General features: G+C 37.2%; 1 protein-coding gene across 1 annotated transcript in view; it reads left to right on the top strand.

Annotated features, from left to right (window-relative positions):
- SPAG17 (sperm associated antigen 17) overlaps positions 1-21,954 on the top strand; it is a 241,725-nt gene that overhangs the window by 182,600 nt on the left and 37,171 nt on the right. The window contains exons 33-43 of the mRNA XM_044239012.1: positions 5,772-5,960; positions 7,655-7,800; positions 8,110-8,240; positions 10,297-10,424; positions 12,408-12,590; positions 13,845-13,958; positions 14,699-14,744; positions 16,666-16,765; positions 16,990-17,037; positions 19,749-19,848; positions 20,597-20,699. Of these exons, the coding sequence (XP_044094947.1) occupies positions 5,772-5,960; positions 7,655-7,800; positions 8,110-8,240; positions 10,297-10,424; positions 12,408-12,590; positions 13,845-13,958; positions 14,699-14,744; positions 16,666-16,765; positions 16,990-17,037; positions 19,749-19,848; positions 20,597-20,699 (1,288 nt within the window). The remainder of the gene's footprint in view (positions 1-5,771; positions 5,961-7,654; positions 7,801-8,109; positions 8,241-10,296; positions 10,425-12,407; positions 12,591-13,844; positions 13,959-14,698; positions 14,745-16,665; positions 16,766-16,989; positions 17,038-19,748; positions 19,849-20,596; positions 20,700-21,954) is intronic.

Genomic DNA, 21,954 nt, shown 5'->3' with positions numbered 1-21,954 from the left:
AGAACACTCCAGACCAGTATCTTTTATTGAAGGTAGATAAAAATCCTCAAGAAGGTGCTAGCCAATAGAATCCAGCAACATGTAAAAAGGATTATACATTGTCACCAAGTGGGATTTATCCCAAGAATTCAAGGTTGGTTCAAGATGCAAAAATCAATCAATATAATATATCATATGAAAAAATAAAAGACTAAAACCACATGATCATCTACCTAAGCCTCAGAATAATCATTTGACAGAATTCAGCACCCTTTCACGATTAAAAAAAAAAAAAAAAAAACCTCAGTGCACTAGGAACAGAAGGAAACTTCTTCAACCTCATAAAGGGCATCTACAAAACAAAAAAACCACAGCTAACAAATAGCAGGCTTATTGCTATTTGTTAAAAAGCTAAAAGCTTTCTGTCTAAAAATCAGTCACAGCACATGAATGTTTGCTCTCATCCTTCCAACTCAGCATTGTACTGAAGGCTCTAACCAGGGCAATCAGACAATAAGAATAAATAATGTGCAAGCAGATTGGAAAGGAAAAATGTAAAACTATCTCTCTTTTTATAGATGGTATAAAAGCACTGGGTGTGGTGAAAAAATAATGAATACTGTTTTACTGAAAATAAATAAATTGAAAAAAAAAGCATATCTAGAAAATCCTAAGAAATGAAATCTACCAAAGACACAATGTACACACACACACAATTATAACAAATAAAAAAGTTCGGCATCACGTTACCTGATTTCAAGCTTTATTACAAAGCTGTGATCACCAAGACAGCATGGTACTGGCATAAAAACAGACACATAGACCAGTGGAATAGAGTAGAGAGCCCAGATATGGACCCTCTACTCTATGGTCAATTAATCTTCGACAAAACAGGAAAAAATATACAGTGGAAAAAAAGACAGTCTCTTCAATAAATGGTGCTGGGAAAACTGGACAGCTATATGTAGAAGAATGAAACTCGACCATTCTCTTACACCGTACACAAAGATCAACTCAAAATGGATAAAAGACCTCAACGTGAGACAGGAATCCATCAGAATCCTACAGGAGAACATAGGCAGTAATCTCTTTGATATCAGCCACAGCAACTTCTTTCAAGATACGTCTCCAAAGGCAAAGGAAACAAAAGCGAAAATAAACTTTTGGGACTTCATCAAAATCAAAAGCTTCTGCACAGCAAAGGAAACAGTCAAAAAAACAAAGAGGCAACCCACGGAATGGGAGAAGATATTTGCAAATGAGAGTACAGACAAAAGGTTAATATCCAGGATCTATAATGAACTCCTCAAACTCAACACACACGAAACAGGCAAACACATCAAAAAATGGGCAGAAGATATGAACAGACACTTCTCCAATCAAGACAAACAAATGGCTATCAGACACATGAAAAAATGTTTATCATCATTAGCCCTCAGGGAGATTCAAATTAAAACCACATTGAGATATCACCTTACACCAGTTAGAATGGCCAAAATTAACAAAACAGGAAACAACATGTGCTGGAGAGGATGTGGAGAAAGGGGAACCCTCTTACACTGTTGGTGGGAATGCAGGTTGGTGCAGCATCTTTGGAGAACAGTGTGGAGATTCCTCAAGAAATTAAAAATAGAGCTTCCCTATGACCCTGTAATTGCACTCCTGGATATTTACCCCAAAGACACAGATGTCGTGAAAAGAAGGGCCATCTGTACCCCAATGTTTATAGCAGCAATGGCCACGGTCGCCAAACTATGGAAAGAGCCAAGATGCCCTTCAACGGATGAATGGATAAGGAAGATGTGGTCCATATACACTATGGAGTATTATGCCTCCATAAGAAAGGATGAATACCCAACTTTTGTAGCAACATGGACAGGACTGGAAGAGATTATGCTGAGTGAAATAAGTCAAGCAGAGAGAGTCAATTATCATATGGTTTCACTTATTTGTGGAGCATATCCAATAGCATGGAGGACAAGGGGCGTTAGAGAGGAGAAGGGAATTTGGGTAAATTGGAAGGGGAGGTGAACCATGAGAGACTATGGACTCTGAAAAACAATCTGAGGGGTTTGAAGTGGCGGGGGGGTGGGAGGTTTAGGGGTGCCAGGTGGTGGGTATTATAGAGGGCACGGCTTGCATGGAGCACTGGGTGTGGTGAAAAAATAATGAATACTGTTTTTCTGAAAATAAATAAATTGGAAAAAAAAGTTCAGCAAGTTTGCAAGATGTAAGATCAATATACAAAAGCCAATTATATTTTTCTACATTAACAAAAAGTGATCTAAAATTGAGATTAAGAAAACAATTCTGTTAAACTCAACCACTTTCTTATATTATACACAAAAATAAACTTAAAATGGCTTAAAGACTTAAATATGAGACCTGAAACCATAAAAATTCTAGAAGAGGGCATAGGCAGTAATTTCTCTGGCACTGGTTGTAGCTATATTTTTTTAGATATGTTTTATGGAGCAAGGTCAACAAAAGCAAAAATAAACTGTTAGGACAACATCAAAATTCCTTCTGCACAGTGAAGGAAACAACAAAAAAGCTAAAGGAAAACCTATTGAATGGGAGAAGATATTTGGAAATGATATATCTGATAAAGAGTTAGTATCCAAAATATATAAAGAACTTACAGAACACACACACAAAATAAATGATCCAGTTTAAAAATGGGCAGAAGACATGAACAGAGATTTTTCCAAAGAGGATATACAGACAAGAAAAGGTGTTCAACATCACTAGTAATCATAGAAATACAAATCAAAACTACAATGATATACCACCTCACACTTGTCAGAATGGCTAAAATCAGCAATACAAGAAGCAAAAAGTGTGGCAAGGATGCAAAGAAAAAGGAACCCTTTGCACTGTTGGTGGAAGTTTGAACTGGTGAAGCCACTGTGGAAAACAGTATGGAGCTTTCTCAAAACGTTAAAAATAGAACTCTTATGATCCAGTAATGGCACTACTGGGTATTTACCCAAAGAATAGAAAACCACTAATTTGGAAGGAGGATATATACACCCTATGTTTATTGAGCATTATTTATAGTAGTCAAATTATGGAAACAGCTCGTGTCCATTAATAGATGAATATATATATTCCATCTTCTTTATCCATACACACACACACACACACACACATATATATATATATTCCATTACATATATAATGGAACATTGCTCAGCCATAAAAAAGAAGGAAATCTTGCCATCTGCAGCTACATGGGTGGATCTAGAGAGTAGAATTATAATGCTAAGTGAAATAAATCAGAGAAAGACAAATACCATAGGATTTCACTCATATGTGGAATATTTTTTTAAGATTTTTATTTATTTATTTATTTGACATATAGAGATCACAAGTAGACAGAGAGGCAGGCAGAGAGAGAGGAGGAAGCAGGCCCCCTGCTGAGCAGAGAGCCCAAAGCAGGGCTCCATCCCAGGACCCTGAGTCAAAGGCAGAGGCTTTAATCTGCTGAGCCACCCGGGCGCCCCTCATATGTGGAATTTAAGAGACAAATGCAGAAAGGAAAAAAAGAGAGTGATAAGCCAAGAAACAGACTCCTAACCATAGAGAATAAACTGATGATTACTAGAGGAGAGGTGAGTGGGGTATGGGTGAAACAGGTGATGTGGATTTAAAAAAGAATAAAATAATTAGAAATAAATTTAGTAAGACTTATACACTGAAAATTACAAAATATCGCTGAAAAATTAAAGACCTAATAAACAAAAAACATCACATATTAAGTTTATGGAAAATTTAATATTATTAAGATGGAAGTACTTACATTCTTTATTAACATCCCAGCCACCTGTTTTGCAAAAATTGACAAGCTGATACCAAAATTCTTATGTAAATTGGAAATACTCCAAATAGCCAAAACAATCTCGAAGAAGAACAAAGTTAGATGACTCACACTTCCTCATTTCAAAACTTACTACAAAGCTACAGTAATTAATACAGTGTGCTACTAGAATAAATATAGGCATATAGACCATTAGAATAGAGCTAAGTAGTCATTTATTATCAATTTGTGGTCAATAAATTCTTTATAAACATGCCATGCTAATTCAATGGGGAAAAGAATAGTCTTTCAACAACTCGTTAATAAAGTTGACCTGTACCTCACACTATACACAGAAATGAACTCAAAAAGTACCAAGGACTTAGTTGTAAAAGCTCAAACAACAAACCTCTTAGAAGAAAAGATAGTGCAAATCTTCATGTCCTTGAATCTGGCAGCAGTTTCTTAGATGACAGCAAAAGCACAAACAAAATGAGAAGTTTGTACTCTAAAGGATACCACACAGAAAGTGAAAAGACAACCAACAGAACGGAAGATATTATTTGTAAATCATACAAATAATAATAATCTAGTATCCAGACTATATAAAGAATGACTACAACTCAACAATGAAGACTAATAATGCAATTTTTAAATGGCAAGGATTTGAATAAACATTTTCCCAAAGAAGTTATATAAATGACAAATAAGCACATGACAAGATGTTCAGCATCATTAATTATTAGGGAACTGCAAATTAAACTATGAGATACTACTTCCCACCCACTAAAATGACTAGAATGAAAAAGACAGACAGTAATAAGTGTTAGTAAGGATGTAGAGAAATTGGAACCCTCATACATTACTGATAAGAATGTATAATGCTGCAGTTGCTTTGGAAGACAGTTTGGCAGTTCCTCAAAAAGTTAAAAATAGTTATCATATGACCTAGCAATTCCACACCTAAGTAGACATCCAAGGGAAATTAATTTATACATCCACCCCAAAATTTGTATACAGATGTTGATAACATTGGTAATAATAACAAGATTGTGAAAATAACACATATGTCCATCAACTCAGAAAGAAACAAAATCTGATATAGCTATACAATGGAATATTATGCACCCATGAAAAAGAATGAAGTATTGATACATACTACAACATGGATGAATCTTGAAAATATTATGCTAAATGAAAGAAGCCAGACACAAAAGGCCTTGTATTGTGTGCTTCCGTCTGTATGAAATGTCTAGAATATTCAAATCCATAGAGATAGGTGATCACGGATTGCCAGAAGCTAGAGGCAGGAATGAGGCAGAGTGACAGCTCATGGGATCATGAGCTGGTTTCTTTTGGGGATGATGAAAGTGTTCTGAAATGAGCAATAACATTTGCATATGTTTTTGAACATAGTAAAACCCACTGAATGTACACTTTATGGTATGTGAATTATGTCTCAAAAAATGAGTCTATCTGAACCAGAAGTCGTTACATGAAAGCTAATACTTAAAGACTGTGTCAGGCACCAGAGGAATGGGGACAAATAAGAGTTCTTAAAAGGGTTTGTCCCATAGCTTCTGACTGTTCGAGATACTTTTCACCCAAGAACATGAAGGATTCCAAACATTTTTAATTACGGCTACTGTGTTCACTTCAGTTAAAATATATTTTTATTATTTTATATTAAATATCTGACATAAGGCACAAGACAATTACTTGGAAAAGATATTAAAATGCAAGATAAATTATGAGTGAGGACATGAAAGGAATTGCAACCTAATTATTAATTTTGCCTCTTTTAGGGAGCCCTTCCCAAAGTTAATGTCCTCTCTTGGATAATATTTTTAACTCTCTTGGATAATGTTTCCTGGAAAAAAAAATAGTTTATGGCTGAGGTCTTTGTCTAATTTTTTTCCTGAAAACAATTTCCGAATCCCTTACATTGAATGAGACATTTTAAATAATTTCTCTCTTTCTGTTACCCTTCCAGGTGTTACCTCCAAACACAGGCTGCCTCCACATTGATAGGGATTGCTCAGCTATATATTGCCATGAATTAAGCAGTGATATATACCATCCTTTCCAAAAACGTGAGCAGCTAAGAGCTAGCAGGTACATCATGAAGCACACATCAGAGGTTATCTGTGAGGTCCTGGATCCTGAGGGAAATACCTTTCAGGTAAAGGGCATCATAAATATGGAGAAAGGGGCTGGATTTTTTTTTTTTTTTGGTAGATATTTCACCCCAGAGAGCTTCCATGAAGCTTTACAGCATAGCTGCTTTGGGATTAGTTACCCACTTATCGTCAGTACTTTGCATAAGCAATAATGAATGTCAACAATCTTTGCTTCTCAAGTGTACTTCCAAGGAGATAGAAAGTCAAACAGTTGGGATGGTATAAATGTTAAGGCCAAATAAAGAATTAGAATGGAAGGGAAAAAACATTACTAAACATTTAAAAATAATGTCAAACCAAAAAAAAATGATATAAGACTAGTCTGTATCCAGGTTAAAGTGAGAACAGTTTTGCTTGACTAGGCAAAGAGTCCATGGTGAGAAATATTAATTGGTGTGGGTTCTAGTAGGGTTGAAGATGGGGAGGCGGGAGCACTGTTTAGCTGCTGGATGGTAGAACTCTATCTTCTATTTCTCTGTCCTTCAACACCACAACTGTTCTCTTACATCCAGGCCAAACGCTGGCACACCATGGCCACCTCTTTATGTAGGCCCATGAGCTAAAAATGGCTTTTATATTTTTAAATGGTTGGAAAAATATTTCATGACACATAAAAATTACAGGAAATTCAAATCTCAATGTCATGATACAGTCTTACTGGAACACAGGCATGCTCATTTCTCTTTGCCTGCTTTTGCACACAATGGTATGATGAGCAGTTGCGACAGAAACTGTGTGGCCTACAAATCCTAAAATATTTATTCCCAGGCCCTTGACCAAAAATGGTTTGCCAACCCCTGCTCTAGGTATTTCTCCTTGTTTTCACTCCTCACCCAACAGTAGAATTTGTGTATCAGCTAATAAGTGGTGAACTTGTTTTTCAGGTTTGGAACCATAACACAGAGCCCCTAACTTTGGTTTGGCATGCAAATTAGCCCCGATCCTGCTTGGTTTTTTGGTGTTCAATAAATGTGACTCTTCCCAGCATGAGTTCAGGCTGCTAACAAGTTTCCATTTATAATGAACTGAAATTGAATGCTAAAGCCCTAAACCCTCTGGGTTTAAGCACATGGGACATTCAGGCCAAGCATTCTTCTAGGCATGAATGCTCTTCTTGGGTGTTCACATCAGTGGTCTTTGAGCCTGAACCACACTCCTTCCTGGAGAGACCCATGTCATATCTAAATAGTAGTAATGGCTAGAACATTTCTTCTCATGCTGATACTACCTTTCATGCAGCTATTAAATCTGATGCTGTTACTAAAGATTTAGTACCATGAATCCTGATTCTGCACTTGCAATCACAGAATATAAACTTCTCCACACTATTACTTCCTTAATATTTCAAGACAGCTATCACATAAGTAGTCTTCCCTCAATGTTTAAATCCCTAGTTCCTTGACCTAATGCTCAAAAGAGAAGATTCTAAGTCCCCTGCCATCCTTGTCACCTTCCTCTGGGTATATTCCAGTCTGTCTTCCAGTTTGCAGTCACAGTCTAGGTATGGCTTGTGAGTAGAGATGTGCCACTGGGTTTCCACTTTCATTAATGCCAACTGTACTTAGTGCATATTACCTTGGAGGTAAATATCCCTGATTCTCCGAATCTACCAAAAGATGACATGCTTTCTCAAATGGGAAACATAAGCTTCATGCCATTTCTTTTCTTTTAGTTGCCTATATACTTTGGTCCTTAGGTTATGGCTGATGGTAGCATATCAACTATGGCACCCAAAAACAATGTGGAGGAGGATTTAAGTGAAAAAGCTGAAGGCTATGATAATTTATCATCTACTCACCTTCATAAGAATCATCTCCTAATCTATGGTGAACACGTGCCCAGGTAATATGATAAAAATAATACTATGACTTCTATTTTTTTTACAGATTTTATTTTCTTATTTGAGAGCGAGATAGAGAGAGCACAAGCAGGGAGGAGGCAGAGGGAGAGGGAGGAGGAGATTCCCCATTCAGCAGGGAGCCCAACTCGGGTCGGGGCTCTATCCCAGGACGCTGAGGTCATGACCTGAACTGAAGGCAGACACTTAACCCACTGAGCCACCCAAGCACCCCTGATTTTTATTTTAAATTCCAAGTGTAAGCAGCACTTGAACTAATATTTCACGTGTTTTGATTTTATTGTTTCAAATAGGTTTTTTGTCATTTATGCTGATGGATCAGGAGTGGAACTTCTTCGTGACAGTGACATAGAAGAATACCTATCCGTGGCATATGGAGAATCATCTACTGTCGTTCTCCAGGAGCCAGTCCAGGAACAGCCAGGTAAGAAACCCAGAATGTCTGGAAGTTGTTGTGTCCCCTTACCAGCTCCCAGCCTATTCATCCAGTACCCCCTGTGTCAACTCTACTTTCTTCCTTTTGCTCATTCTTCAACACTACTTGCCACTTGGCAATGTCAACCTGTATCTACAGTTAATTATGTTCATTCCAAGTTTTATCTGAGCGTCAACCTATGTTAGCAGCGTATGAGTCCCTCTTCTACCTGTAAGCAAATTTGAATCTGTCTCTAGATATATTAGGTATTTAGCTATGATTCTATTTATATGTTCCTTTTGTCTTCAGTAGATGTTAAGTGAGATATTACTCATAAGTTCACTTTTTTTTGTCATTTTGAAGGTATTGCTTTGATGAATTTAATATAATAAGAAAAAAATATATTTGATGTGTGACTTAGAAAGCCAACCTGAAATATAGGATGTTATATTCATTGTGTATTTATATTATTCTCATCAATTTTAAAGAAATCAGTGTGTGGTTAAAGATTAGAGACACATAATACATTAAGAAAGAATCACCAGAGGGGCACCTGGCTGGCTCAGTTGGTGGAGCACACAACTCTTGGTCTTTGGATTGTGAATTTAAGCCCCACACTGGGTGTAGATATTACTTTAAAAAATCTTAAAAAAAAAAGAAAGAATTATCAGTGTATATCATATGTATATTTAAACATAGATATAAACTTGGATGTCATTTGTGTATGAAACCAATGTTTTATGTCTAGGTTTATGTATGGTCCATTTTAATCTTTTCTCCGGTTGGTGGGATATAGTTTTACACTTATTTATGAATATACCTGCATCTCTGCACACTTAGTATATCTTTTAGTGTATCAGTGTACATTTACATCTGTGAATGTGGAGAGTGAAGAGTTCTGACTGGTGCAGTGCATGTGTAGAACTATATGAGCATTTATTGCAAATGGCTTTGTTATTTATTTAACTAGCATCTGCTTGATAATCTACAATGTGCCAAACACACTGGCAAGTAGAGTTGAAAATGAGCAAAAGGAATAGAGTAGTGAGCTAAAGCAGCGTGGATACTGCCTTCATAGAGCTTAGAGTTTAACAAGAGACATAGGCATTGATTATATAACATACGATAACTGTGATTATATGATTGTCAATTAGGATAAGGTCTTTGAAGGAAAGGAATATGTTTCTGTGAGAGCAGGAACGTAATGTAGTCTAGAAATCTTCCCTGAAGACACTGGAGTTAAGAACTGGTGGATAAGTAGCTATTGATTAAAACAGGAGGGAGAGCTTTCTTGGAAGAGACAATACAAAGCAGAAAACAAAAAGCCACAGAAAACAAGGAGGAAAAGGCCAAAGTAGCTAAAGCATAGAAGGAGGAATGGTGTGAGTTGAGGCAGGATGAGAAAATTCTGAGGACTTGGTTTTATTCCACATGCAGTGGGAAGTCAAAGAAATGTTTAAATCATGGCCTAACATGATCAGTCTCTCTGACTGCCAGAGGGATTCATTCACAGAGTAGATCTGGGTAGAAAAGCTGGTTTTTTCTATAGCCCAGAACAGGATTTCTCAGAGACAAATTATCCAAGGTAGGTCAGTGGATGAGCTCAAGTGAACCAACCAGACTTGGATGTGATTTTTGAAGGATAATAAGGTATCAGTTAATAATTCCAGGTGATCTAAAACCAATCTCTAAGTGTTACAGTGGCTAAAAGCCTCAATTTTCTTGTTTAGATCATAAGGTTCTTAAGTACAATCACTGTGTCTTGCTTATCAAAAAGTGTTTATCAAGGGGGCCTGGTTAGCTCAGTCAATTGTTAAGTGTCAGACTCTTGGTTTCTTCTCATGTCATGATCTCATGGGTCATGAGATAGAGCCCTGTATGGGGTTCTACACTCAGTGGGGAGTCTGCTGGAGATCCTCTCTGCCCCTTCTCCCACTTGCACACACTCTCTCTCTCTCAAATAAATCTTTTTTAAAAAGTATTTGTTGAACTTGTGAAAACCTACTGAATTTCTCAGAATCTATTTGACAGAGACATGATCCTCTGATAACTCTCTTTGACCCAGGTACCCTGAGCATCACTGTCCTTCGCCCTTTTCATGAAGCATCACCATGGCTAATGAAGAAAGAATTAGATACAATTGTTCCTCCTAATCTCCAGTCAAGGTCATGGGAGACATTCCCCTCCGTTGAGGTATAATTTTTTTCTTCTGGAAAGTCAGTACACTTGTACATACATCCATCAATTTTTGGAGTGTTGAGTCTTCTCTTATACAGTGACATATTTTCATTCTATTGAAAATTGTTATTGGGCTCAGGAGATTTGTATCTGAAGACTCTAACATTTGTAGATTTTAGAGAAATATACCTGTCTAGCTAAATCTCAGTTTTATTTCTTTTAGCCTGCATTGCAGGCTCATGCATCTTCCTATAGTATGAAAATATCCACTCTGAGTAATGCATGTTCTACCTCTTCTATCATGGAATTATTGATATTGGGCAATACAGAAATATTTCCTTCTCTTATTCCTTATCTGTTAGTTTTAACACACAATTTAGATCTTTCACACTCACTTTATCCCCTAATTTACTAATGCACAGACTGAAGCATGTAAGAATAACGTGAAGGATTTTACAAAGGATTTGCAACTACAGTGTTAGAAAGTAAACGCTGTAATTATGTCAGATTAGAGAATCCCCACCTAAAGTCTTTTTAAAGACTGGAAGAAAACATCTTGAGCAAGAAACATGAGGTCCTGCATCGTGCAAGATTTGACATTTCATTTTGTAGGCAATTTGTGTAACATGTTCAGCATATTGTCAGATGTTAAATTATTAAATCAAGGAGCACATTGATAAAATGATCAGAGAGACATACTAGTGATAGGTGGGGAGGATAATGTTTTTGATGTATAATGAATTTTCCTTCCCCAAACAATCTGGTAAGAGCAAGGGCGCAGGTAATGAGCACTTAAGATAACCAAGACCTTGGGGCACCTTGGTGACTCAGTTAAGAGTCTGCCTTTGTCTCAGGTAATGATCCCAGGGTCCTGCTCAGTGCAAAGCCTGCTTCTCCCTCTCCCTCTGTCCCTCCCCTACCTCATGCTTGCTCTCTCTCTCTCTCTCTCTCTCTCTCCCCTCTCAAGTAAATAAATAAATTTTTTAAAAGATAACGAAGACCTCTTAGTCCTATATTTTAATTGACAGTAACCAATATGGTGAATGAAGATGATCTGATTGGAGTCCCGAGTCTTCCAATTATTAATGTGGGATTCGGGACAAGTCACATTGGCTCTCTACTTCCGGAAAAATAAAAAGGCCACACCAAATGGCTCACTAAGGCTAATCCAAGCTGAAAGTAGTGCTTCGTGACCAATAACATGCCACATCTAAGATTAATGAAGGACACTCATATATATTCCTATATTCCCATAGCTATATTCCTATAGCTCTAACCTTCTCTGCCCAGTAGCAGTGGCTCTGCCCAGGTGAACCTCCAAATGGTTATCAGTGACCAGGCATCAGACACTGAATAGCAGCTTACAATGAAGCACATCAGAGACCCTACCAGACATAGGGCATCCAAACACACTACCCCTGAAAATCAATTATAAGAATAACATAAAGATGTGAATTTGCTCTGAGGTAGACATTCATGCCCAGGTGACTCTGGGGGCATGCTTAATCTAGAGTGAGCTCAAAAATTACCCAAATCTATGGGATGATTACTCTCTCAATCTCCCTAGGTCAAAATGAACATGAAAACAGGAAGTTAAAAACTGCTTATTCCAAATGTCTTAGGCTACTTGTGGGTAGTAAGCAATACCCACATACATTAGGCATAAGCTAAGCTATATTTCCATGATACCACATTGCTTACTACTCCCCTAAAGGCTATCCAGTGGGACATAGTGCTGCAGGATTTTAAAATATCCAGATTCCTTATAACACATATAAAAAGGAAAGCTTGCCCAGTTCTGCTACCAATTTTCCTTATATTCGAGAAACTTTGGGGGAGCAGGGATTTTTTGTTTTTTTACTATTGTGTTCCCTAACAAATGGTTCTTACCATAGTATCTACATAAATAAGGGCTCGGTAAAAACAAATAAATTAAAAAAATTAATATTAAGACTTTTTTTTTTTTTGGTTGGTTGTTTTGCTTTGTTTTGTTAACAGAAAAAAACTCCTGGACCTCCATTTGGCACTCACATTTGGAAGGGCCTTGACGTTGGGTCCAAACATCTAGTAAGTGCCCCAGCCCCTATACTCAAGAGTCCCAAGGTGCTACAGATGCGCCAGTTCATCCAGCACGAGGTCATAAAGGATGAAGTGAAATTGAAGTTGCAGATTTCCCTTAAGGTAATGGAAGTCAGGTAACTTGACCAAGAAGAATCAGGAACAGGGCAATTATTCCTCTTGGTTTCCTGAGGAACCTGAAATTATGTAATTCTCCCAGTATTTATCTAATGCAACACATGAATGTCAATTTTCCAGAGGGTAGGAGGTTAAGAGGTAGAAAATATTCGTTCCCATAAGGTATAGGAAGTATTGAGGCCCTGAGACATTGAAAAGATAAATAAGTTCTACATGTGATTGCCATATAGAGTCCGTCTGCTTTCTTATTGTATGAGAAACTGGTTTAATGACCTCTGGAAAAAGGTAGAGCTGTTTATTAATCTGATACTTGTCTGTGGAAGAAAAGTACTGTTGGTTTTTGGAAATGGTCTAAGAATTTGTAAATATATAGTCAGTTGTATAAACTACATCTGTAACATCTCACTGTCTACTTTGTTAACCGTCTCAGAGTGAGATCATATGTGTTTTGCTCATGGTTATATACCTAACACCTTGCATAGAGCAAGGGACCATTTATTTATGAACACAAGTACTTATGGGCTCCTGGGTGGCATCTGCCTTTGGCTCAGGTCATGATCCCAGGATCCTGGGATTGAGCCCCACATCGAGCCCTGCATCGGGATCCCTGCTCAGCGGGAAGCCTGCTTCTCCCTCTCCCACTCCCCCTGATTGTGTTCCCTCTCTCACTGTGTCTCTCTCTGTCAAATAAATAAAATCTTTAAAAAGAAAGAAAGAAAGAAAGAAAGAAAGAAAGAAAGAAAGAAAGAAAGAAAGAAAGAAAGGAAGGAAGAGGTACTTATGGAAGAAATAAAACATATTTCTCTTGGAAGCAAATGCATGGACAAAGATTCAACTATAATAAAGCAAAGCCATGGGCAAAGACTAAACTATAATTCATAGAATTATAAAGACTATCCCTGGAGAGGACTCTAGAAACCATCTAACCCAAATCTGTACATTTTATTGATGAGTACACTGGAACATAGAGTTAGAAGCCGGGCCTCTCTGGAGTCTTCATGGAGTTCTAATATCTTGTGGCCCTCAAAGTTTTGTCTTTGGACTTTGCAGGTCTTTGCTAATTAATACAATTAAGGAAAAGGTTTTCCAGATTGCTCAACCAGTAACTGGTTTGTTGAGCACTGCAAACTTACATATTCTTACTCTTTTTGTAGTATTTCAAATTGATGTTGACTATTTTGGTGTCTCTTTCTACCTTGTTTCTATTTTTTATTGATTTATTTTATTCTGCTGATTTAGGATTACATAAACCATATTCTAAAGAAAGAAGACAAGCTGCAGGAAATGACTGTTAAAGATTCCAGAACCGAGGAGGAGAGAGGCAATGCTGCAGATCTCCTCAAGCTAGTTATGGTGAGAAAGAAAGATTTCTGTACCAATATTTCTAGTGTTGTTTCACTATTAGGTGCGTCAAGACAAATATTACAACTAAAGCTGTTTCTGCCACTTCCGTGGATCATTTGCTCTGTCCTTATAATTTCTTATTTCTGGGGAAATCTGATTCCTCATGTATTGATTTTTCCAAATGCTTTTTAGACTCTTTCTTAATTCATAAATAATTCTGAAGGCTCTTAAATAAAAGTTTATATTGTCTTTCAAGAAACTGATGTTCATCAAAATGTTGAGCGAATTGGTTGATTAATGAATGACATAGGAAGAAGGAAGAAAAAGGAATTTTGACAACTTAAAATGATTTGCACTTTGAAAAAATTGTTAAGTGAAAGGGATGGCTAAAAAAATCTAATAAATTTTGTATTGGCATTAAAAATCTAATTCATGGGGTGCCTGGGTGGCTCAGTGGGTTAAAGCCTCTGCCTTCGGCTCAGGTCATGATCCCAGGGTCCTACATCGGGCTCTCTGCTCAGCAGGGAGCCTGCTTCCCCCTCTCTCTCTGCCGGTCTCTCTGCTTACTTGTGATCTCTCTCTCTCTCTCTGTCAAATAAATAAATAAAATCTTAAAAAAAAAAAAACTAATTCATTTTATAGTTGTTTCCGTACAAGATCAATTTGAACACATGAATAATGCTTTTTAAACAAAGTAAATTTGTATGTAATATAACCATCATCATTAAGGAATTCTGTCTTCTTTTCAGTCATTCCCTAAAATGGAACAAACTACGAAAAGTCATGTAACTGAAGGTAACTACTTTAATATTTTAACTTTAAAATTTTTCTGCAAAATATTTAAAAATCTTAAATACACTTCCCAGTCATTCCTTCATCTGATAGCAAAGTACCATGTACATATTTCTGTTGCCATATTGACCATGTTGTATTGTAATGATTTATTTACTTTTTTTTCCCGCCTAAATTGTGAGATCCTTGAAAACCATGATTGCCTCGAATTTATTTTTAACTTTGATTTGTTGAATGAAAATAGTTGACATCTGACATTTATGTTAACCTCAGCTTGTATTTCCAACATAGCTAAGGTACAAGAGAGACACAGTCAACCAGCCAACACTCTCCTAATGGCGTGTGTGCACACACACACATTTGCAGAACTTTTGAGCAACTACATTTATCACCAAAACTTTGCACTTGTATATATATATCAAGCAATCTAAGAAAATATCCTCACTCAAAGTATATTCATTTGGGGGAATATACCGCTCCAGCAAACTTAGTTATGTGATTTCGTAGTTCGCAGCAGACAAGCCCACCAAAATTTAGTGGTTTGGGATTTTCTTTTCCTTTTCTATTTTGGCCATATGACAAAGGTCAGAAACTGGCAGGCATAGGCTTCATTTAGCCCACAGGTGTGTTTTATGTGTCCCCCACAATGTTGGCTTGTACAGTTATTTTTATTTATGTGAATTTTCCATCTCTTGAAATGTGACATTACCACACAGTGACATTTGGCTGAATGTAATAAACAGCTGTGCCTTTAGAGTGACCATGAACAAAAGAATCAACCCTCACGACCTTCAGTTGCCATTCCGTTGTCACGCTTTCACATGGGAAGCCCGTTACACTAGGACTGTCAATTTAACAAATAAAAACACAGAAGGCCCAGCTAAATTTCAGTTTCAGATAAACAACAAGTAACCTTTCCATATAAGTGTATTTCATGTTAGATTTGGGATATAATTATACAAAAAAATTATTTGTTGCTCATCTGAAGTTCAAATTTAACTAGATGCCTTATACTTTATCTGGGATGTATACCTTGCAGCATTTGAATCTGTGACCTGTGGTGTGAGGGGACAGTCACCATAGAGGTAAATGGGCAGGTTGCCTAATAATGAAGGACGAACAAAATATATTTTTCAAACATCCTAACAAACAAACAGACAGAAGAGTCAAACAGGGTCTTGCATACTACAGCTGCTCTTGAAATATTCATAGTGGTGATTTTAAGTCAGTGCTCTCCAAAGTATCTCCCAAAATTTCCCAAAGTATTTCACTAGTTTGTGAAATGGCTGCCCCAAAAATGAATTTTATGATAAAATAAGTTTGGATAATCCTGTATATTGCCTTATTTTTTAGAGATCCAGAGTGTAAATTAACTAAATCCTACAATAACAAAACATATTTAATCTTGTATAAATCAGTGTTTCCCAAGTTCATATAACCATAAAACATGGAACCTTTTTAATTTTGTAAATCTTTGTTAACATCCTACTGAGAGACCATGTTCTGGGGAATAGACTCAGAATAACCACCCAAATTATCAAACAACTATTGTATTATATCCTTAGATTTTTTTGAAGATAAACAATTTCAACAAAATGGTTTTTGGTTTTTTTTTTTAAGTTCTGGTGTTCCAGGTATGAAGAAATTCAGTTAGATAAAACACTGATACCCGTAATGTTGTAGGATAGATGAGAGGTCAATACATTTTACATTTTGACAATAAGGTGTGTGTTTTCTCATAGGATATTTCCTACAACTGGTCTGGTTTACTTTTATATTACAGCTTGGTCATGGAAATTCCAGGAAACACTTAATACATTAAATATAGGCTCTTAGAAACCCTCTCAAGTGAGTCATTGGGGACTGACTATGCATTGTGCTATCAAGAAGAGAGGATAAAAGTTAAATGTGTCTCTTTTTAAAGTTGCAGCCCATCTATCCAATTTATTCAAGGAGTCTTTGCCTGCTGCTCCAGAACGTTTGCCAGAAACATTGGATTCAGATTTCTTTGAAAAGAAATGGAGGTAAGTTGATCCCGTACTGTGTTCCAATTAGTGTGAAGCATACCAGTGATTGAAAAAAATGGAGAGGGACAGAGTCCTAACTCTGGGTGATGACATCAGTAAGTTCTCAGCCTCTCATCTCCTACACTATCAACATTTTATCAGACAGTAGAAGTGTTTCTTGTATTGTTTGGGAGCTGAGAATATTGCCCTTTCCCATTGTACTTTCCTTTCCTTTCCCCCAGGTACACAATAAAAGCAATGCACTGGAAAAAAAAGTTGGAACAAAAGAGGTAATTCTATCTTGAAGTGTATATAAACATGTGAAAAGGCCCAGTTTTTTTTTTTTTAAAGATTTCTTATTTATTTGACAGACAGAGATCACAAGTAGGCACAGAGAGAGGAAGGGAAGAAGGCTTCCCACTGAATGGAGAGCCCAATGTGGGGCTCGATCCCAGAACCCTGGGATCATGACCTGAGCTGAAGGCAGAGGCTTTAACCCACTGAGCCACCCAGGTGCCGCCAAAAAGGCCCAGTTTTGTGGAGTCATGGAAATGGGAGAAGTTGAAAGGTCCTACCATCTAGGCTCTCTGCTGTTATTTGAATCTCTTCTACATTTTTGCTAAGTGGTTACTCAGCTTATGAGTGAGGATGTCACCATCTCTAGAGGAAACCCGTTTGACCGTTACATAGATCCACTCCTTTTCATAAGCAAAAAAGTTCTTAAGTACTTTCTGTGCTCTAGTAATTGTAATATACTAATAAGTATCCTAGAACTTAATGCAGAGCCTAGTCATCAACTTTCAAGGTTCTTATAATTTGATGAGGAATGTGCTCTCAGTGTTATGTGCTTTGGTTTCCTTTCATTCCTAGCTGAAGATACCATCCCACCAGGAAAGGAAGCCAGATAATATTTACTGAGTATATTGTAGTACATATGGTACTGTTGCACACATTTGCAAGGTTCCTCTCCAAAATGACTGGAGGAAGGATGAAGACTCTTCTTCATAAAAATGTCTGGGTTACCTTGTAGAATATGTGGGAGAAGTAGTGAGATAGGACCCTCCATCTTATGGACCACCCCTATATTCAAGGTCAAACTAGAAGGTATGGTATTATCTCGTAGAATACCCCTGCAAGGAGTTCTGAGAGAACGGTAACAATGTTGCCTACAGGGAAGGAGATGGAGAGGTTAGGGGACAGTGTGGGATGCCGACTGCCTTTTTATTACATACTCTTTAATACTTTCTGAATTATGTGCCTGTGCTATCTAGTCACATTTTTAAAATCTTTGAAACATATAATAATTTCAGGTTTTAGCATACAGGAAGATAATGGCAAGCCAATGGAAGTTTTTGAAGAAGAAAGTAAAACACATAATTAGATTTGTGTCATAGAGAAGGGTTGGCAGCATGTAAACAGATCTGGGGAGGAGGGTTAAGAAATGAGAGTTTGCAGGAAGTGGAGGGTGATCAACAAGTATCAGATTCTATGGAGGAATCAGAAAGGAGAATGAAAAGAGGAATTCGGGTTTATCACCTGAGAGATTTATTTTCTGAGAACAGCTCTAAGAGAGTGTAAACAACAGGCCACAGTGCCATAAACTGAGGAATGAATTGGTGAGGCAGTAGAGAGAAGATATTTTAACAGAAAATTAAAGTGTTTGAGTAAGATGATATTTTGAGGAGGCCAGTATTTTCTGACAGAAAAGCTAGTATAAGAGAGAGGGCAGTAATCTCATGTCAGCAGACCTAGAGTCAGTTCCAGTTTGATTACTTATAGCTAAATGATGCCAGCTGGTTGTTTCAGTTCAGTAAAATTTACCTCAGGAATTCAGTCACATTGGGTGACTAAGAGCTAACTAGCATATACACTTATCCAGATCATGGGCTTGGGGGCAGGCAATCTGGGTTTTAATTCAGACTTCACCTCTTACTAGTTACTTGATTTAAAGAATGTTACTTGCTTTTTCGACACCTTGATGTTTTGACCAGAAAAACGGGGATAATAATAGTAACTCATAGAGTTAGTGTAAGATTAGATGTATAAAGCAGTTGATAAAATTTCTGGTATGTAATAAGAACCTAAAAATGAGAACTATCTCAAGATTAGGTTCATCTACTTTTAACAGACAACCCCTCAAGTCAGGGCTTTTACAAGAAAGTTTACCTTTCCTGATGTAAAAGAAGTCAGAAATGAGTAGTCCATGGTAAACAGCACCACAACATTGCCAGGAACTCAGATTTCTTCTTTTTGTCTGTTCTGTCATTCCTAGCGCATGATTTCCATCCTCGGGTTTGAGTTGTGGTTGCAAAATCACTGTTTCAGCTGAGGCCATTTCATCCATATTTCAGGAAGTAGGAAAAGAGATGAGTCAAGGACAAAGGGAAAGCCTCTCTGCTGTGCCAACCTCCTTTACAGGCTATCTGGAATCTTACCCAGTGGCTTCAGTTTCTTGTCATTGGCCTTCCCTCTATATAGGGAAAGCTGGGAAGTCAAGTTTTTAGCTGGAATATTGCCTCCCCAGTCTAGGGTTCTCATATTGGAAAGACAACAGCAGGGTTATCATGATTGCTTTTATTTTATTTCCTAATCACTGATCACACTAGTCATAAACCATTCCTTAGGTTTGGGTTTTAGCTTTTGTTAACCATGCTACTGAAATTATAGAAATCAGTAGAATCAAATGGGCATTTAAACCTCAGAGAATTGAAAGACATGCAAAAGAGGTCAACCATGTGGATTTTGGTCTTTTGAGATCAACTGTAGAAAACACTACCACGGGGCATTATTATTTCCTCTCTTAAAGGAAAGTCTGATTTCTGAAGTAGGAAATGTGACTGATTCTAGAAGGAGCAGAAAATGAACCAAAGCAAACTGACAAAAAAAAAAATTTTCTGATGAGTTAATTCTTACCAGTTTTATTGTTGGTGATTCCATTTTCTGTGGGATTTAAAGCTAAAATTCTGTGTCTTCTTTTTATCATTATGGAAATATCAACCAGGAAAGAAATTGAAAACACAAAAAAATACCTAACGGAAATTAGAAACAAAGTAATATCGCCCTACTTCAAATCTGAATTGAGCAAGTGCTATCAGTCTCAGGTAACTGAATGTAATTAACAACAATCGACTAAGAGTCTTTACAAAAGTTAATGCAGTGCATGTGTCATTATGTAATCAACCTTTCCTGATGTTTCTTTCCTGCATCAACCCAACTGACTTTACCTTTCATCGAATCCACGTCCTCACAAACATATGAGAGGGAAAACTAATTTCAGGTCTTGCACCTAAGAAGAAGTTTGCTGCCAATCTATTATTACTACTCCACCTCTCTGCCTTGCCTTGTCATTATTAATTACCCTCTATCATCCATTTTAAGCCCTTTTTTGGGTCAAATTCTCCCTATTTTTATCCTCTTATAGATTCTATTTTGAAGTTTTTATTCCATTAAAATTTCTGTCCCCATCTGCTCTTGAAACAGCACTGAATTACTATGAGTTCTTGGAAGTCCATGGAGATAGAGCACTCCACTTCTATGAACCTTGAAACTCCCAAACAAAGTGAATATTTTCATGTGTTTTGAGCTCCCTGTATTGCTACAAATGTTCCAGTTGCTATTATTAGCCAAAAGCTGCCTGAGAGGAAGTTATAGGAAGTTATGACAGATTGACAAAATCTAGAACTGAGTTAAACAGTCTCTTGAAAAACATGTAGTTTGCCAACTTTCTTTTCGGAGCCTAAAAAAAAGAAAAAATGCTTTCATCATTGCTCATCAATTTAATGTACGTGTGACTATTGCCTTCCAGGCTTGCATAAGACTTAAAGGAAGTCTTTTGGTTTTTCCTTGCAGTTTAATTATCTGGACACCCTTTCTAAAAACCTGCCTCCTTTTACAAAGAGGGAGGAAGACACAAACAAAACAACTCCTAAGAAGACATCTGATCTTCTTCCAGGTAACGTGTTCATGTAGCTGTTAGTCCTGTTAATGGGCTTCAATGAAGAGTGCCTAACAAAGGCCTCTTAAGACAGAACTTGTTCTGGAGTACGTGGGTGGCTCAGTGGGTTAAGCCTCTGCCTTCGGCTCAGGTCATGATCCCAGGGTCCTGGGATCGAGCCCCACATCAGGCTCTCTGCCCAGCAGGGAGCCTGCTTCTCCCTCTCTATCTGCCGGCCTCTCTGCCTACTTGTGATTTCTCTCTCTCTTAAAAAAAAAAAAAAAAAAAAGACAGAACTTGTTCCTACCACCTTTGTCTCAGTACTAGTTAATGGCATGACCTTTTGTGACTTGTATATTATAAATTTGGCTGAGTTATTTGAGGAAATCAAGATAAAAATAAAATTTAGTTTTCATCTCACATGCTTAAAATTTACCTAAAAACATTTAGAAGAGCTGACTAATTTATAAATCAAGGGAGTAATGAAAGGTTGGTGGAAAACAGGGCAAAAATGCAGGCTTGAGTTATCACTTCACATAATACCTAATTATAAAGAGGAAATGTGTCTTTACAATGGAGAGCTATGGCATTTTCCAGCTTAACCAAACAATCAGATTTCTACCAATTGTGACAGCCTAGCATTAGGTGTTTTTTCATATAGTACAACATAAAGTGCTTAAGACCTATGTAGAATTCTTGTCCAAAGTCCTTAACTTGAATTTAACCAAGAAGAAACAATCAGACAAATCCAGAATGTAGACATTCTATGAAACAACTGTCCTGAACTCTTCAAAAAAGTCATTGACATTAAAAGAAAAAAAAATGGAATAATTATTCTATATTAAAAGAGACTATGGGCACCTGGGTGGCTCAGTTGGTTAAGTGGCTGACTCTTGATTTCTGCTCAGGTCATTATCTCAGGGTTCAGCCACTACATTGGGCTCCCCACTCAGCAGGGAGTCTGCTTGAGGATTTCTCTCCCTCTGCCCCTCCCCCTGCTTGCTCTCTCCCTCTCTCTCTCAAATGGATAGATAAATCTTGAAAAAAGAGACAGAGAGATAGAGACTTATGAGGCATATAAACTATACACAACACATAAATTTGGGTGCTATATTGAGAAAATAAACAGATTTTGGAGCAACTACACAGGTTTGAGGAGAGGACTGTATAGTTGAGGGAATTGTGGAATATCTGTGAGTTTTCTTGGATGTAATGACAGTGCTGCAGATGTATAGAACAATGTCTCCATTTCAAGAGATGCATGTTGGAGACT

Source organism: Neovison vison, chromosome 2 (assembly GCF_020171115.1).
Source record: "Neovison vison isolate M4711 chromosome 2, ASM_NN_V1, whole genome shotgun sequence".
Classification (NCBI taxonomy): Eukaryota; Metazoa; Chordata; class Mammalia; order Carnivora; family Mustelidae; genus Neogale; species Neogale vison.
Note: the sequence above shows the minus strand (reverse complement) of the source record. Positions and strands in the feature narration are given on the sequence as shown.